General features: G+C 39.7%; 2 protein-coding genes and 2 long non-coding RNA genes across 4 annotated transcripts; all 4 read right to left on the reverse strand.

The window, feature by feature from the left end:
- Positions 1-476: 476 nt before the first annotated feature.
- Positions 477-1,401, reverse strand: LOC135337321 (uncharacterized). The gene is made up of 2 exons (XR_010395058.1): positions 771-1,401; positions 477-681 (listed from the first exon to the last, which is right to left on the reverse strand). It is a non-coding gene; the product is annotated as an uncharacterized LOC135337321 (long non-coding RNA).
- Positions 1,402-2,062: 661 nt separating this feature from the next.
- Positions 2,063-3,313, reverse strand: LOC135337023 (uncharacterized). The gene is made up of 5 exons (XR_010394998.1): positions 3,170-3,313; positions 3,052-3,126; positions 2,794-2,935; positions 2,462-2,615; positions 2,063-2,244 (listed from the first exon to the last, which is right to left on the reverse strand). It is a non-coding gene; the product is annotated as an uncharacterized LOC135337023 (long non-coding RNA).
- Positions 3,314-8,839: 5,526 nt separating this feature from the next.
- LOC135337021 (uncharacterized) lies at positions 8,840-10,829 on the reverse strand. The gene is made up of 5 exons (XM_064532920.1): positions 10,675-10,829; positions 10,556-10,630; positions 10,313-10,450; positions 10,029-10,178; positions 8,840-9,090 (listed from the first exon to the last, which is right to left on the reverse strand). The coding sequence occupies exons 1-5, from the start codon at positions 10,699-10,701 to the stop codon at positions 9,019-9,021; spliced, it is 462 nt and encodes a 153-aa protein (XP_064388990.1). The 5' UTR covers positions 10,702-10,829; the 3' UTR covers positions 8,840-9,018.
- Positions 10,830-15,203: 4,374 nt separating this feature from the next.
- LOC135337026 (uncharacterized) lies at positions 15,204-17,034 on the reverse strand. The gene is made up of 5 exons (XM_064532921.1): positions 16,878-17,034; positions 16,699-16,773; positions 16,373-16,510; positions 15,642-15,794; positions 15,204-15,481 (listed from the first exon to the last, which is right to left on the reverse strand). The coding sequence occupies exons 1-5, from the start codon at positions 16,899-16,901 to the stop codon at positions 15,413-15,415; spliced, it is 459 nt and encodes a 152-aa protein (XP_064388991.1). The 5' UTR covers positions 16,902-17,034; the 3' UTR covers positions 15,204-15,412.
- Positions 17,035-18,178: the final 1,144 nt, after the last annotated feature.

The following is an 18,178-nucleotide window of genomic DNA, read 5'->3' on the forward strand; positions in this document are numbered from 1 at the left end:
TATATACATGTATCAGTGTTTGTCCTAATTCTGAAACCATGCAGTAGCCATACTGTATATAGTACACAATTGTCTATGTATTACAGACCCACATTATACTCCATGGTTGAAAGAAACTCCAGTGTATTGAATTATATACCATGTGGGAAGATGAAAGACAAGTGTATATACATGTATAATTTATGCATGCATGTCCTATGTTGTATATCTGATCGAGGTAGACTCAACTCTTAAAGATAAGTTGCTATAATAATAGTATAATTATAGGCAATCATGTAGAGATCGAATCTCTCCTTTTATGTTATGGATACTCACAATGGCCATGCATGCATGCATGCTACCTCTTCTGGCAGCACAAAATATATTATAGCATGGCTATATTTAGCCTCGACTCCAGCCCCTTGAATAGTGGGCCTGGTATTTACTGTTGGCACGTGGGTGGACAATTAATTTATTATTTACCGTATTTTATCTCATTGAACGTTAAAACAGTATTTTATCTTATTGTGATAAAGAACAGAAAAAAGAAAAAGGAGAGGCTACCTCTCTTAGCTGTATATACTGTAGACAGAGACAGCTAAGTAAAATATCAGCTCTGTAGATTTATTCATTAACTTGAGGCTCGGATCGGATATATACACACTCAGGCGACAAGTTAATCTCATAAGAAATTAGTTAAACCTGTGGGTAAAAAATAAATGTGGATAAGTACAGTGGCTGTGACGTAACATAATGTCAGGACTACTTATTGATTTACACAATAGATTTACCATTGAAAGCACTATCCATTAATACACACTCAAGCAACAAGTCCGGATACACACTCAAGCAACAAGTCCCTCGGATCGGATACACACAAGTCCCTCGGATTGTAAACACATTCAGGCCACACAGTTCTCGGATCAGATACCACGTACTTACTCTGTGACCAATTTTCGGCAAATGTCACAACAATACTTCCTTCCAGAGAGAATGGTACTGAACGTCGAACAGACACACCAACACTTTGAAGATGGCTTCACTCAGAGAAACAAGAGGAGAAATCACTATCACAATACTTCTTTCAGAGAGAGGTGCACTGGTCCTGTCAAGCTTCACATCAATCCAAGAAAGGGAGTGTCTGGAAAGCAGATGGACTTGCTCTGGGACTTGCCATAGCCGATCGGTACGGTACCCACATAAACACCAGCGTACAGACACTTCAACGCCTCCAGCTGCTTGTCTTTCAAGACTAGACCTGGTTTTCCAACACAGGATAACGCGTACGCGAGAGCAGAAGAGAAGGTAGCAGCCATTACACAACTTGGACTAGATTTCTTTTTTCAATGACATCATTATAAATGAAACGGATATCAATGTTTTACAAACTAATGCGGAATAAGAATACTGATAAATATACTGCAATTTAGGAAATTTGTAACGGGCACTTTCTACAAGTCACACATGCACTGTTATAACTAGTACTGTACTACTAACATGCACTAGTCTTATGTATAGTAAAGTATACACACATGCATGTTCTATTTATATACAAGTCACTGTTATTATTTAGTACTGTTGGTTGTGTTGATGATAGCTTCCTCGGGCACTTCATAGAAGGTCCATGCCACCATCTGACCAGTCTAAGAGAAAGAGAGATAATTGTTTTTGTGTGCTGTGCAGGTAATTGTATAGTAAAAAATAAAAAAATAAAAAAAGATTCTGGGTAATTCTGGCGCATGCGTAAACAGTGTATAACAGGTTCCATGCTCATTCACAGGTCACCAACTCTATCACCTGTGCTTGATGGGCATACCTAAACTTACTATATGTTTGTTCTTCATATCTTTACCTTACTTAGATTTCGATTTATATCTGTCTACCCGTTTGTACTTACCTTAAAACTACTCGTTTCGCCATAAAGGCAACAACAAAAAAATGTATACCAGGCCGTCTTTCTCAGCGGCTTGGAATCGAGGCTAGGCTATATTCAACTATAATTATAGTGAGTTTCACCAATTTGAAAGATAAATCATTATGACATGCAGCACTATAACAAATAATTATATATATAATTATAGGCTCAGTCACTAAAGTGATACAGTAATCATTGTTGAGTTTCAAACATCATGCAGCTAATACTATAATTAGTAACGGGCACTTTCTACAAGTCACGCATGCACTGTTATAACTAGTACTGTTGGTTGTGTTGATGATAGCTTCCTCGGGCACTTCATAGAAGGTCCATGCCACCATCTGACCAGTCTAAGAGAAAGAGAGATAATTGTTTTTGTGTGCTGTGCAAGTAATTGTATAGTTTTAAGCTGTAATTTCGCATAATTTGCAATCGAAAGAACCGCAAAGAGTGAGCATGCGCATGCCATTTCCCATGCTTTGCATGCAATTGGCAACCAGGAATAAGTGTCATTCGTAATCGATTAATCTTGCATTCGAACCTGATATATGGTATACATGCACTCACCCAGGACACAGTGGCAATTAGTGCTCCAGCAAAAAATAAGTTGACAGGATGAACCAGGAGGCCTCTGGCTGAGTATACAATAATGAGGGTTCCAGCATCAAAGAAGATCATCCCCAAACAGAGAAGAAACAAAATACTGACAACTGCATGTTGTCTGATGAGACAACTTGTTAAGAAAATGTGAATGTACACATATATATATAGTACTGATTAGACGTTAATATCATGACTTTCTGTTTTGACACAAAATCACATGTATCGTTTCACTGTTTGTATAATTATAGGCAGAAAATACAACAGTAATATATACAACCCTTTTAAATTGAAGATACAATCGTCCTGAGGATCCTAGCGGCAGATCGTGCACTGATAACAGCATGCATGAACAGTTCCCAGCACGATGATTTGAATACCCAGCAGAGAGATGAACCAATAGGGGAACAAAATAAGCCCCACTGGTGCTGTACCGGTGCCCTGCAAACAGGGGGGGGGCTAGAGTGAACACATGCAGACTATATGGTTTATATAAGTCCCCACAATAATACTCTTGCATTCTATTAATGATTGAATATGCAATTGTATATACTCACAACAGTAAGCCATCCGAATCCAATCACAATGAGCAGCCATGGTAGAATAGTGAAGCCAGCCAAGCCCAATCCAATCTGCAGATATAATTGCAATACTATAGAATGCATGCAACAACACCTTTCTTCCTGGTCCTAGTTCCAACATTTTTAGAATTATAGCAGTTGAAGGCAGCAGGAAATCTCCAGTGTAGCACAAAAATTCTGAGACACTCTCCCAAATGATATGTTTTATAGAAGCTAGCATCATCTCCTCTGATGTCATAAAAACTTTTAAAATGGAAGGGAAGTTTATTTTAGAGACGACCTTTCCCTTATTTCCATAGCAAAACACTGAACAGCTTTCTCAAAGGACGATCTTTCCCACTCGAACTTAAATTGCGCGGTGGTTTTGGAACACAATTTAGTGGTTGCACATGATCCACTGGTTAGGGAACAAGCATTCAGACAACAGGCACAGCATTGTAGACTGCCATAGCTTTGGTAGATTTTTTGGCAATTTTTAGACTATGTATACACTTCGCGGTTTTCACTATGTATCACGAACATTTATACCTAATTGCATGCATGCAAAAAGATTGCTATTCTGCAAAAATTAAATCAACGAAAAACCTCTTTTTAACGATCTTTCACACAGTTAAGTATTCTTACTGTTTTCTTTTGTGGGTAACATTACAAATTAACACATTGCAAACCCTGTCAGACCACAACTGTGCATCGAATGACTACAGCTAGAAGATATACTCAAGTGCATGTATAGGGATCTACCTTGACAATGCATATAGTCTATGCCTGTGTGTTGATGAGTCTTAGATATAATATAGGGTATCCATGGCATTGCATGCATAATATAGAGACAAATTGGCGTGATGTACTGTATATAGTGCTACTAAGTAAAAGTTTGTATAGTGATAATTATGCTTCATTAATTTCATAAAAAAGCACATAGACAAAATTAAGACAAGACACAGCACACTGACACAAGACACAAAACATAAATTACAGTGTTATCTTGCTGACTTGAACTGATCCATAATGAAAGCACCGCAGGTGCTGATGCCTCGGTGGAGATGCCAAAGCTATATAGATTCTGAAGCTGGCTGCTCAATTCCCTAACTTGGATACTGACATGCTAACTGGGTTTTTGATTAATCTCAGGTTTGCTGTGCCCATTGAAGACCCAGAAATCCTCTGTCTTATTAATCAGCATCGAACAGACGCTGGTGAGTCCGTATCACCTGACGAGAAATATCTCTTCTGTCCCGCGCTTATCCGATTAGAAGTTGATACAAAAGTGTTCAAGCATCGCGATGACCTTGCTTATTATTTTGGTTGGGTTATGTCCTGCTCTCACAAAGACCAGTTTCTGGACACTCGTTTTCTTCACGTTCTCCTGCTTCGAATATCTCTCTCCCTTGGGCTTGCTCCAATAATAGATTCTGACGTCCCTTTTCTACAACGTACATGCATGCTCGGTCTGAAAGACTGGTGTTGCTGGGGCACGGCTGACAGTATCGAAGTGTTGGTTGAGGTCATTGACAAGAAGAAAGTGGTTGTTTTGATTCAAGCTGCGCTCTATACAGTGATGAAGAAAGTTGTTGACACCTCCAACCTGAGTTATGCTCTAATACTGTAGTCACTGAGGAGGCCCTCCTTCCTCCTCACAGTCAGTGACTCACCAGGGCCGTAGCCACCAGTCAGGTTAGTCAGGTTTCAACCTGACCACTTTTTCCTAGGTGAATAGGCAATGGTCGTCACTACAGTAAACACATAATGGACAAAAAATGCAGTGAACTTCTTCTGCAGTGCAAAACATGCAAGAACTATAAGTGATCAAGGCTATTAATCTACATGCTATCATTGCTATGGCGAGAGAGAATCCCTTCCAAGTCTTCCAGACCAAGCTCACTATCCAGCTAACCATTTTTTGTTCCCCAAGCGATCATTTGGAAAGTCCAAACCAGTTCTGTGGTCTTGCCAAATACAACTTTGCTGTTTCTCCATCATGATAAGAATCAATGTTGTGTTCAATGTTGTGTTCTGTAACATTTGTGTTAGGGCTAAGCTTTAAAGCTGAACAGAATCTAGTCCAGCAGTATAGCCAGTAGAGAAGGGGCGTTTACCAACGATACAGGAAATGGGCGTGGCCTCAATTCAAAATTCGGCGCGCGTAACAACCTGACCACTCTAAAGTTGGTGGCTACGGCCCTGCACAGTGTGACCTATACCCTCTGGAAAATACACATGTCTTTGATCTCAAGTCTCTCGCTGAAAGCGTAATCAAGCAATAGATGTGTGTCGTATCTACTAACAATGTACTATATACATAACATACAGCTACTAAATTTTAATAGCTTAATGGTACCGTCCGTATATTCAGGGTACAATGGACTCACGTTGTTAATTATTATATAACTATGATTAGACACTAGTTGATAAGATCTACATGGGAAGTACATGGGAGAAAAGTACCTCTGAGCAGGTATACTATAGGACTTAGTATTATAACCTGCACTAGTATTCCATTGTCAGGTAATTGTATTGTAGTCAAGCGGTTTGCTCATGCGCACTAGTATCTAAATGAGTTAGACACTGTTTTATCGGTGTCCATGCATGTGATTTAGAAGCCCTCAGCCACATTAGTACCCTCGCTACGCTCGGGATACTAAATCACTGCCTTTAATTGGGCTTCTAAATCCCATAGACACCTCCAAAACAGTGTCTAACTATTATTAGATTCACACAACTTTGGCATTCCTTATCACAAAAAGACGTTATTAACCGACTGAGTTAGCTAATGCTTAACATGCTAGCAGTGCGATTCTCAGTCAGTCATGGTGTATAGTGTGATGTTTAACTAGTCTCGAGGCTCAGCCGCTTTAAAATAAGCGTGACTCGAGGCTAGTGCCTTGCATGATGTTGTGTATTTGAGTCTAGTACTTAGCTTTCCTCCAATATTCTTATATTCTGTAGCTTAGCCCTAGAGGGGCAATCAAGCTAAACCAGCATATTTAAATGGAATTTAGTGGTTTATTAAATGGGGTTAACAGTGCGGAGCAGGTCAAAGGGGCTCGCACATGCGCAGCAATGGGCAGTCAGTATATACCTCTTGGCTTGCGCTCACATTGGAACTTAGACACAATGACATGCGCAGTAACATTCGTTACCTCGTGGCTTAAGTCAGCAGCAACCAGGACGAGTGTACGCGCTATCTCTTTCCCCAACCCATGAGCTCCCACCCATGCATTAGCGCCACAGCTTGGCCTATCTCTTATGTTTAGTTTACCTCTTATTTATTTTTTATTTATTTTTCGTTAAACATTGTACGTTAATTTTCTCCAATGCCCTTCCCTGGCGGAGGGCACTGTGACAGGGGCAGCTGGTTAGGCTTTCGCTTCGGCTCGTCTCAACTATATTTTCACCTGTAAATCAAACATTTATAGGCAGAGATCGGTTTGAACGCTAGGGCGGGCGTCTGCAGAGCCAGCTCGTGGCATTAGGTCATACTGGTTAGGACAGAACAGTATAGTGCTAGGGCTGTTGCTGAGTAAGCTGTTAACAGGATGTAGATGTAGATTAAATAACAGTATTTAATTTACCTTCAGTTATGCAAAATTAATGTAATGATCTTTACAAAAAATGGAAATTGATGCCTATAAATCTTTAGACACCTAAAGTATTATCACATTTGCTAGGGTGTCTGTGTTGAAACTTGGCACTGTAGTGTCTATTACAGACCACAGAGGGAAGATCAGAGACAAGAATATGTGGTTACAAAATGTACTTGTGTTGTATACCTGAGGTGAAATGGGATTGCACCCTCTCAAATGATTTTTAAGAGTTGCTATAGGCACTGTAGATATAGATCTGCTATACAGACATGCATATTTACGTGCAAACCAATTCATGCATGGTGTTACTGTAGTGCTACTAAGTAAAAGTGTCTATCGGTGATAAATTATGCTTGATCTATTCTCCTATTATTCTCATAAAAGACAAAATTAATAATTAAGACAAAATTAAGACAACACACAGCACACTGACACAAGACACAAAATAATTATAATTATCATGATTCTCAGTGCTATAGTTGTTCATGCACCTAACCGTTATAAAAGCGAAAACTCGGCCTGGGATCGAGGCTAAGTGTTATCTTGCTGACTTGATTTGATCCATATAGTCAGTATATTCACCTTCAACTATTTGTTGCCATTATTATGACAACGTCAGTTATGCAAAACTTAATGTGTAATGATCTTTTATTACAAAAATGGAAATTGATACTTATAATTATTATAATGATCACATTCGCTGTAGACTGTCTGCATCATGTGTTGTTGAAACTTGGCACCCTAGTGTCTATTACAGACCCACATAGGTGGATCATTGTTGATATAGAGAAAATCCCAGTGCATGGTGGGGGAATCTACCATAGTGGGAAGATCAGAGACAACAATCTGTGGGGGCAACATTATAAGAAGGTGTGAATGTACTTCTGCCGGCTTCTGTTGTACCTGAGGTGAAAAGGGATTGCACCCTCTCAAATGAGTTGCTAGGCAATGTAGACATGCTACAGACATGCACTCAATAATAACAAGCTAATGGCCGTATAGGCCACCTCCAAGCTCACCCCATGCATGCTATTACAGACCCACATAGATCGATCATTGTTGATATAGAGAAAATCCCAGTGCATGGTGGGGGAATCTACCATAGTGGGAAAATCAGAGACAATAATCTGTGGGGGGCAACATTATAAGAAGGTGTGAATGTACTTGTGTTGTACCTGAGGTGAAAAGGGATTGCACCCTCTTAAACGATTTTTAAGAGTTGCTAGGCAATGTAGACATGCTACAGACATGCACTCAATAATAATAAGCTAATGGCCGTATAGGCCACCTCTCAAGCTCACCCCATGCATGCGATGGCTATATTCAGCACTATTCAGCACAAAGAGTATTATGTTTATTATAGCACAGAAAATAAACTTTCATTTTAACAGTTGCTTTAATTGTATATACTTTGAAAGTGATTCACTAAAGATAGAGTTTCAACAATTAATAATTATTAGCTAATACTTTAACTCTAAAGTCACTAAGCGTAGTTGTATTGATAGCTTGCAATCTGATAGGGCGCCACTATGCTGGCAGCAGAACAACAGGGTCGTAAATGTGGTTTGTCAAGTGCAAGCACACCCACACAAAATGTGCACAGTGCGCATGCAGGGATCAAAGAGTGTTTACTATACTACTCAGTTGTAAATGGTTGGATAACAGCTTCTAATTGCAATAGGTGCTCATAGTACAAGCTATAGTATATACCTGTCTGTGTGTGTACATATTGTTATATTGTACTACCTCGTGCATGCCGTTATAATTATGTATTCCCTCGGGGAGTACATAGAACTGCCCTCGGTAGTAAATCCAATACACCCTTGATATATCCATGGTACAACCAAGGGCTTCATACGCCCTTGGTACAACTATTATATGTACAGTGTTTGTCCTAATTTTGAAAAAAGTAGCCATACATACAACATGACTGTAGTACACAACTGTCTATTACAGACACACATTAATATACTCCATGGTTGAAAGAAACTCTAGTGTATTGCATGGGGAATCTATCATGGTGCATGGGAATATCAAAGACAAGTGTGCCAAGCAACAACAAAGGTAAACTATAATGTATCAGGTATTATATACCTGCATGAGATAGAAATAACATTATGATACTCCAGTTAATTGCTTTGCAATGTAGATCAAAAGAAGCTCCCAAATACGTGGTTCAATTTACCAAAGAAAACAAATTAATGTTCATTGTGACAGTATAATTATAGTAGTATACGAAAAAATTAATGGTTCTCACTAAAAATGCATGATGGAGTAACCTACTAACATGCACTAGTCTTATGTATAGTAAAGTATACACGCATGCATGTTCTATTTATATACAAGTCACTGTTATTATCTAGTACTGTTGGTTGTTGATGATAGCTTCTTCGGGCACTTCATAGAAGGTCCATGCCACCATCTGACCAGTCTGAGAGAGAGAGAGAGAGAGAGAGAGAGAGAGAGAGAGAGAGAGAGAGAGAGAGAGAGAGAGAGAGAGAGAGAGAGAGAGAGAGAGAGAGAGAGAGAGAGAGAGAGAGAGAGAGAGAGAGAGAGAGAGAGAGAGAGAGAGAGAGAGAGAGAGAGAGAGAGAGAGAGAGAGAGAGAGAGAGAGAGAGAGAGAGAGAGAGAGAGAGAGAGAGAGAGAGAGAGAGAGGAGAGAGAGCGAGAGAGAGGAGAGAGGGACGAGAGAGAGAGAGAGAGAGAGAGAGAGAGAGAGAGAGAGAGAGAGAGAGAGAGAGAGAGAGAGAGAGAGAGAGAGAGAGAGAGAGAGAGAGAGAGAGAGAGAGAGAGAGAGAGAATCTGGTTCGATATGTCTCAGCAAGGTTTACAGTGCATGGAACCTCTCATCAGAGGACAACCTCCGAAAATTGGACAAAACTTTGCAGCTCCGAAAGTGTCCTTTATCTTTTATCTGGACATTACACTGTATAGTGCATGGTAATTATTTGCAAGGCATTCAATTCTTATATATGCACTATCATGATACGTTGTATATGTATATGCGGGTAATTTTCGGGGGACAAAATATTCGCGGTTCAGCAATATTGAGACATTAATTTTCGTGGTTACTGCTTGGATTGTAGGTAAAGGTAGGCAAGGTCGCTTCATTCGTGGGTAAAATATTCGTGGTTAGACCTCCAACCACGAAACCACGAAAATTACCCGCTATACGGTATACCGATTGCAAGAGTGCATGAGCATACATGCGAATTAATTCCATTTCCAATAAATTATATATATTATACTTAACATGCAATTTGCAATAGTCAGAATGCAATCAGGCTTGTACGTGCAGTTCATTAATTCGCAATTGATTAACCTATAAATAGCTTGCATTCAAACCTGATATACGGTCTATGCACTCACCCAGGACACAGTTCCAATTAGTGTTCCCGCAAACAACAAGTTGACAGGATGGACCAGGAGGCCTCTGGCTAAGTATACAATAATGAGGCTTCCCGCATTGAAGAAGATCATCCCCAGACAGAGAAGGAACAAAATACTGAAAACTGTCGTCTGATGAGATAAATTGTTAAGGAACTGTAAATGTACACATTATAATAACAGCGCTGATTAGACATTATCGTGAGTTTGTGTTTTGACACTTTTTATAGGCAGAAAACACAATAGTACAACATTAATGAGGATACAATTGTCCTGATGATCTTAAATGCAGATCGTGCACTGATAACAGCATGAACAGCTCCCAGCACGATGATTGGAATACCCAGCAGAGAAATGAACCAATAGGGGAACAAACCAGCCCCCACTGGTGCTGTACCGGTGCCCTGCAAACAGTGAACACATGCAGACTATGGTATTACAAGGCCCCACAATATACTGTTGCTCTATTAATCATTGATAGCTGTATACATGCATGCATATACACTCACAACAGTGAGCCATCCGAATCCAATCACAATGAGAAGCCATGGTATAATAGTGAAGCCAGCCAAGCCCAATCCAATCTGCAGAGATAAATGAAACAAATACCTATAGAATGAAACAACACCTTTCTTGCTGGTCCTAGTTTCAACATTTTTAGTAATTATAGCAGTTGAAGGCAGCAGGAAATCTCCAGTGTAGCACACAAATTGTGAGGCACTTTCCCAAATGATGAGTTTTTATAGAAGCTAGCATCATCTCCTCTGATGTCATAACTACATTCTTTCCGGTCTCACCTTGGAGGGCTTTTTCTTTTTCTGGAAGGGAAGTTTATTTGAAGACGAACTTTCCCATATTTCAATGAACAAAGGACGATCTTTCCCACTCGCACCTTACTTATTAACTGAGCACTTTTCCTAAGCAATGAGCATGCGCATTAGAGAGCCCTGCCCACATATCGTATGAAATCAGCCTAACTACAGATCACATCATTCAAGCTTCTTATGATAATGACATAATGAGAAAAGCCACCCACCCGCATGCAATTAGAAAAACTTCAGGACCAGAAACCAGAGTGTCACTTAGAGTGGCCTAATAGTGCATCAAAACAACATTCACAGAACAGGCACAGCATTGTGTAGAACATATATATTTTATATGTGTTTGCATATGTACTCTGGAATTTGCAGTCCTCACAGGTATTGTTGCGGGGACTTAGCTTTTATGATATCTGTATTGCATTCCAGTAGCCAACAAAGTACAACCTAACCCAACAAAAAATGCACAGAGCACTGAGGAATGACTAATTTGTATACAGAAGATATTTAAGTGTATCTAGGGATTTACCTTGACAGTCACACAGACATGATGGCGTGATGATGAGTCTGATATATAGGGTATCTATGGCATGGCATGTAGTGAGTGTGAGAATTAAAGTTGCGTTAGGTCTGAAAGATCATACTCTCAACAATTGAATTTTAGGAGAAATACCTTGGTGTTCAAGTGGTTGTATACAGGCACTCTCACATTCAACATTGAAACTTAAGACACATGTATAATTTCATGTGAGTGTTGAACTGCGAGTCAGGTTCTGTATCAGTAATACATGATACAAATGGTTAACTACATGGTGCAACCCCATGTTAACAACCACTAAAGGCCAGCTGCTATATAACGGCCAGGCATCCAGGTCCCAAATGAACAGTTTGTGTATAAAACAACCTCTCAACAAAGGCCACCTCTGTATAGGCCAAAACATTGTTCCCCAAAGGTGTCCATTATAGAGGGGTTCCACTGCATATCAGTTATTTAGCAATTTAATGTGTGCCGGCATGCACAACGATAAAGCAACTCAAGGTTACGTTCAAATGCACGAACGTATATTGCGTGAATTACTCAACCCAGAGCATCTATTATAAGTGCACCAGCATTAAACATTAAAAACACTTATTGCTATAGACAACAGTGAACAAGAAAGGTTAGCAAGAAGGAGGGAGCGAGAGCGACAGGCATTGCAATTTTGTCTGTCTGTATGTATGTATGTTCTGCATCTCGAAGACACTGCAGTTGTTTCAGGTGGCCAATCTCTCCAGAACGTTATCATTTCAGACTCCACTATGGCCACAAAAATTTTTCTCTGGAATAATGACATTGGAAAGTTGAACGTCAGATCGTCTTACCACCTCAAGTAAGTGATCGTCAGGTCCTATCAAGATGAAAATGTCTTCAGTTCCCAAAGCATGGAGCGACTATTGAAGAGCTTCCTGATATTGGAACTGTGTCAGCTGATGATCATGATGTAAATACATACGACCAAATCAGTGACTCCGAAGTTGTAGGAGTACTATCATTTGACAATTTTCTGATCTGCTTGGTCTGTAACAGCAAAATCCAACCAACAGATGACACATCTGGAACCTGCACAACTTGCTGTTTGGTTCAAAAAATCACCCTCTGCAAGAGACAAGTACGAGCTAAACTTCTCCTTACCCGCCCCGGAGGAGACTATATCACACAAAGTGTTTTCGGTGATCATCTAAAGGAAATTTGTCTACAACAACCAATAACTACAGATGCACTTCTGCAAGCCTCTCCTTTTAATTTTACATATAACCACCAGATTATCAACACTGTATCTCGGAATTAACTATTTCCCAGAATTAACTGTGCTAATTCCATACTTTACTAATTCACTGTTTCAATTTTACCATTCATTGAAATGTTAACAGCAATTTGCTCGCTCGCCCCAAACATGCCCTGCATGCTCCTAGTCTATACTCTATAGTTGTTCGCCTAAAAGCGAAAACTCGGCCTATATAGTCTATGCCTGTGTGTTGATGAGTCTTAGGTATAATAATAGGGTATCCATGGCATGGCATGCATATAGAGACAATTAAGATGGTGTGATGTACTGGGTGTGAGAAAGTTGTCTACATGCATGGGGAGGTCTAAAGAGATATACCCTCAACAATCATATTATGCATGCAAGATGGCGCGATCTATACTGGGTGTGAGAAAGTTGTGTCTGCATGCAGCCATGCATGGGGAGGTCTAAAAGAGATACCCTCAACAATCATATATGCTAGCCTCGATTCCAGGCCGCTTGAAAAAGGCGGCCTGGTATACCTTGTATGCGCATGCGCGAAATAATTGACAACAATTTCATCATACAAATTGTAAAAAAACGGACAAAGTTACAAAAGGGTATGACAATGTGACCACAATGGCAGCTTTCAGAGACACTAATCAAAATAGAATAATTATACTGCAGCAGTGTTGCTTCTTCTAGCTCTGTTTATCAAAGAGACAGTTCAAGAAAACCTCCCAGACAGCTAGAGCTGCCAGCTAGGAAGAGTGCATGGTGGAGTTTTTAATACATCAGTAGATCTTGAGTGAATAACTTCCTGAGTGTCGAGTTAAAGCTTATTAAAAGCTTTCAGGAGTAATTATTAGCTTCTTTATCTTCAGCAATGACTTCTTGTCGAACATAAAGGCAAGATTTAGTAGCAGAACACTTGCCTGGTCTATATTACCACAGCCTCATCAGGGGACCCACAGGAACACATCATGCCGTTCCTATAACATATGTAGCCTTACAGTGTAGGGTGTCGTTAAGTAGAGACTTGGCTGGATACAATAAAGGGCGTAAGAACTCAGTCATCTTTGCACAATACTCGGACTGTAAAATCAGAATACAAATAGTATACGGTTTATTTTACTGACAGTATCCACAAATACACGGATTACCCCCTTTTTGGGGTAATGTACACGCATGCGCATACAAGGTATATACCAGGCCGCTTTTTTCAAGCGACCTAGAATCGAGGCTAAGTGTATGCTTGCAAGATGGTGCGATGTATATTGGGTGTGAGAAAGTTGGGTCTGCATGCAGCAGCCATGCATGGGGAGGTCTAAAAGAGATACCTTCAACAATTATTTATTTTTTGGAGAATTACTTTGCTGTGACCGAGTCTGTTTAACCTCGATCTCTCGTATACGTGTATACGGTAGAATAGTGAAACCAGCCAAGCCCAATCCAAGCTGCAAGGTGTCGGAGGTAATTATTAGCAACATGCATGCAATAGATACGAGAGCTGTAAATAGTAGCAATGTAAACGAAACAACACTTTTCTCGCAGGTCCTTCCAACATTTAGAGTGTTTGAGTATATAGGTATAAGAAATCTTCAGGCAATCATGGATCAGTAGTTTTGCAGCATGTAAAATTATGAGACACTCTCCAAAAAGATATGTTTTTATAGAGGCCAGAATCATCTCCTGAGACTTCTCTGGTGTCATAACAATGGTCCCCAGACACAAGAAGAATATGGCGCTATACAGAATGTTGAATCAGTACTGTTCAGAGTATATCACTACAATCATGCAGGCTTCATTTCACGCATACGCAAAAAGTCCGCGCACATAATTATACAATACTACCTATAGTCACACCCTATTATTCGTTTGTGTTGTTGACAATCTTTACCATAATTATAATCCTTTGTAGTTTTAGCCACACCCTATAACGCGGAGAGTTTCACGTGAACATTTTTCGTTTCCAATCGCTCTTACTGTTCTATCTATGGAATCCAGTAGCTCTAAGAGAGTTATGCATGGGCCCTATAGGCCTCCACCACATAAATTTTTATTTAAACACATCTCATGCAATCTTTGAGGGATTCCTAAAGGTTACTCGAATGATTTTTTGTTTTACTTACTGTACGTAGCTTGTTCGAAAACCAAATTATTGTGTGCAGGCCTATAATAATTATATACTGTCTTGCATGTATCGCTGATTCTGAAACTACATTTTTGGGCACTATATAGCCATGATGCGTAACAGCCGGACCTACATGCTTGTGGTTGATATGTGAGAACTCTATGCAGTGTGTGGGGGAATCTACCATGAATACTTATCGGAGACAAGAGTCTGCTTGGCAACAACAAGTATGATTACTAACAGTATATGCACATGCATACGTCTTCTCAATTGATTTTTAAGAGTTAATATATAGGTTACGTGTATATAGACCTAAACCCCCCTCTATGTTATGAACACTCAATATTTAATAAGATGCACATTATGGCCATGCATGCAGGTCATCACCCTCTCAGCTTCTCAAGCTCGCCTGACATCTGTGCAGCATACAATAGCCTGATCATGATAAGACATATGAGTTTATTTCACCATAGATTATAAACGTTCATTGTGACAGCTCTATATAGTATAGGCAACACACAACAATAACTCGCTAATTTGAACTGCATGTTGAGTTTCAATAATGCTAACACTAGCTCTTAGACGCTTAGCATGTTAAGCTAATAGTGTACAAAATCACGCACCATGCATGCATGCAGCTATTATCGGCTATATAGTGTATTGTTGGTTATTGGTGATAGCTTCCTCATAGAAGGTCCATGCCATCAACTGACCAGTCTGTATAATTATTATAATTATAAGAGAGAGAAAGACTAACATGTTTTCATTACTGTGCAGTACAAGTAATTATAGCCAAACTTTTGCCGTTGTATTTTGTAGTTATCAGAGTTATATAATAGTACCACAATTAAGCTAACAATTAAAAGAATACACTTACCCAGGACATAGTGGCAATTAGTGCTCCTGCAAACGCCAAGTTTACAGGATGATAGAAGGCATGACCATAGGTTGATTGGTAAATAATGAAGCTTCCTGCACCGAATAAGATCATCCCAAGACAGAGAAGGAATAAAACACTGAACACTGTCGTCTGAGGAGATGTTAAAGAACACATGCAGTCATAAGTATGTACATGTATTAATCGCATGTTGTCCTATTATTCACTGTGATTCGTACAGTGATTAATTGCGTATCAGTAATTGCATGTCGTCATTAACGACGTGCAATTACTGCCTTGACGACCGCACGCTCGAATAACGGCCACGGCTAATTTTTTTACTGAAACTGCAGCTAAAAATGTCCTTAAAACTGCGTCACAAACGATTAACAATCAATAGTATGGCTATATACTCGTGCAATAAGGGATTAATAGCACTGGCAAGGTTAATAGCACTCGGCTACGCCTCGTGCAATTAGTAGCCTTGCCATTGCTTGTTACTCGTGCTATTAATCCCATAATTATTGCACTCTTAGCTAATTATACACATAGACATTATCATGACTGTGTATGTGTGTTGACAAATCACAGTTTGTAATGGGCAGAAAATACATTTTAACAGTATTAAACTAATCACTCTCCAACAAAATCAGTTGGAAGTTCCAATGCAGAGAAATTGATCGTCTCTCCAGTCAGTGAGGTCTCTACAGATAAAGCATTAATGAGGATACAATGGTCCTGAGGATCCTAATTGCAGATCGTGCACTGATAACAGCATGAACAGCTCCCAGCACGATGATTGGAATACCCAGCAGAGAGATGAACCAATGGGGAAACCACGTAGAACCCACCGGTGTATAACCGTCGGCCTGGAAACAGGGGAGTAGAGTGCATGCACACAGATTATAGTAATGCCAACTGAGTTACACATGCAATACGTTCCAATACTCTTGCAGCACTAGGTCAATGCCGGCATTGAATATACACATGGCTGATGCATATATATATAACTGATATAGCTGTGTGTGCACACAGTCACACGCATACGTATACTTACAACAGTGGTCCATCCGAATCCGATCACAATGAGCAGCCATGGTAGAATAGTGAAACCAGCCAAGCCCAATCCAATCTGCAAGGTGTCAGAGATACATTAATAATTATTTCAATTCACAAGACTCTTGTCAAGAGCTATAAATCATAAAAATTAATAGGAGCAATAAAATGCAACAACACCTTTCTTGCTAGTCCTTCCAACATTTTAATTACAGCTGTAGTAGAAAAGAAGAGGCAGCAGGAAATCTTCAGTCAGTATTAAAATGTTTAGCACAAAAATCAGTGTTTTTATCGATGTCATCTCTAGCCTCGAGACCAGGCTGATTTTAATCGGCCAGGTCTCGAGGCTAATGTCGTCTCGAGGCTAATGTCATCTCTAGACAACCTTTCCCCTTTAATACTTTCTTGTGTAGAATTGTAGTGCATCAAAACAGCATTCACAGGCAACATGCAGGCACAGCATTGTGTAGAACATAGACTTATGAAGTTATGTGTTTGCATCTGTATACTCTGGAATTTGCAGGTATTGTTGCGAGGACTTAGCTTTTATGATATCTGTATTGCATTGCAGTAGCCAACAAAGTACAACCTAACCCTATACACCACAACAAAAAATGTATACAGAACACTGAGGAATGACTAATGTGTATACAGAAGATATTTAAGTGTATCTAGGGATTTACCTTGACAGTCACACAGACATGATGGCATAATGATGAGTCTGCATATATATAGGGTATCCATAAGTTGCGTCAGGTCTGAAAGATCCTACCCTCAACAATTGAATTTTAGGAGAAATACCTTGGTGTTCAAGTGGTTGTATATAGGCACTCTCACATTCAACATTGAAACTTAAGACACATGTATAGTTTCATGTGAGTGTTGAACTGCGAGTCAGGTTCTGTATCAGTAATACATGATACAAATGGTTAACTACAGTGCAACCCCTGTTAGCAACCACATCTGAATAAAGGCCAGCTGCTATATAACGGCCAGGAACCCAGGTCCCAAATGAACAGTTTGTGTATACAACAACCTCTCAACAAAGGCCACCTCTGCATGACTGTATTATAAAGGCCAAAACATTGAAAGTTCCCCAAAGGTGTCCGTTATAGAGGGGTTCCACTGCATATCAGTTATTTTAGCAATTTAATGTGTGCCGGCATGCACAAGGATGAGGCAACTCAAGGTTACGTTTAAATGCACGAAGTTCAACGTATAATTGTCAATGAGTGAATTACTCAACCCAGAGCACCTATATATAAGGACACCAGCATTAAAACATGCCCTTATTGCTATATAGGTATTATAACGGTTTTATTGCTGATCATGAAAAAAGGCAGGTAGCCTCGACCCCAGGCCGATCCGTCTCCAATTGAACGCTAGGTCGCCTACTAGGCCTGGTATTGATTGTATTTGGGTGTGATCTGGGCGTGGTTTTTTAATACATTGACTCTGTGGTACAACAAAAAATGAATCTT

The sequence above is a fragment of the Halichondria panicea genome, chromosome 6 (genome assembly GCF_963675165.1).
Source record: "Halichondria panicea chromosome 6, odHalPani1.1, whole genome shotgun sequence".
NCBI classification, from domain to species: Eukaryota; Metazoa; Porifera; class Demospongiae; order Suberitida; family Halichondriidae; genus Halichondria; species Halichondria panicea.

Excerpts from the sequence above, each read along its gene's own strand:
- LOC135337021 (XM_064532920.1), bottom strand. The coding sequence starts at position 10,701 with ATGTTGAAACTAGGACCAGCAAGAAAG. Across the intron at positions 10,631-10,674 it reads AACTAGGACCAGCAAGAAAG|ATTGGATTGGGCTTGGCTGG; the intron begins GTGTTGTTTCAT and ends TTATCTCTGCAG. Across the intron at positions 10,179-10,312 it reads TTAAGATCATCAGGACAATT|ACGACAGTTTTCAGTATTTT; the intron begins GTATCCTCATTA and ends TTATCTCATCAG.
- LOC135337026 (XM_064532921.1), bottom strand. The coding sequence starts at position 16,901 with ATGTTGGAAGGACTAGCAAGAAAG. Across the intron at positions 16,774-16,877 it reads TGGAAGGACTAGCAAGAAAG|ATTGGATTGGGCTTGGCTGG; the intron begins GTGTTGTTGCAT and ends GACACCTTGCAG. Across the intron at positions 15,795-16,372 it reads TTAGGATCCTCAGGACCATT|ACGACAGTGTTCAGTGTTTT; the intron begins GTATCCTCATTA and ends ACATCTCCTCAG.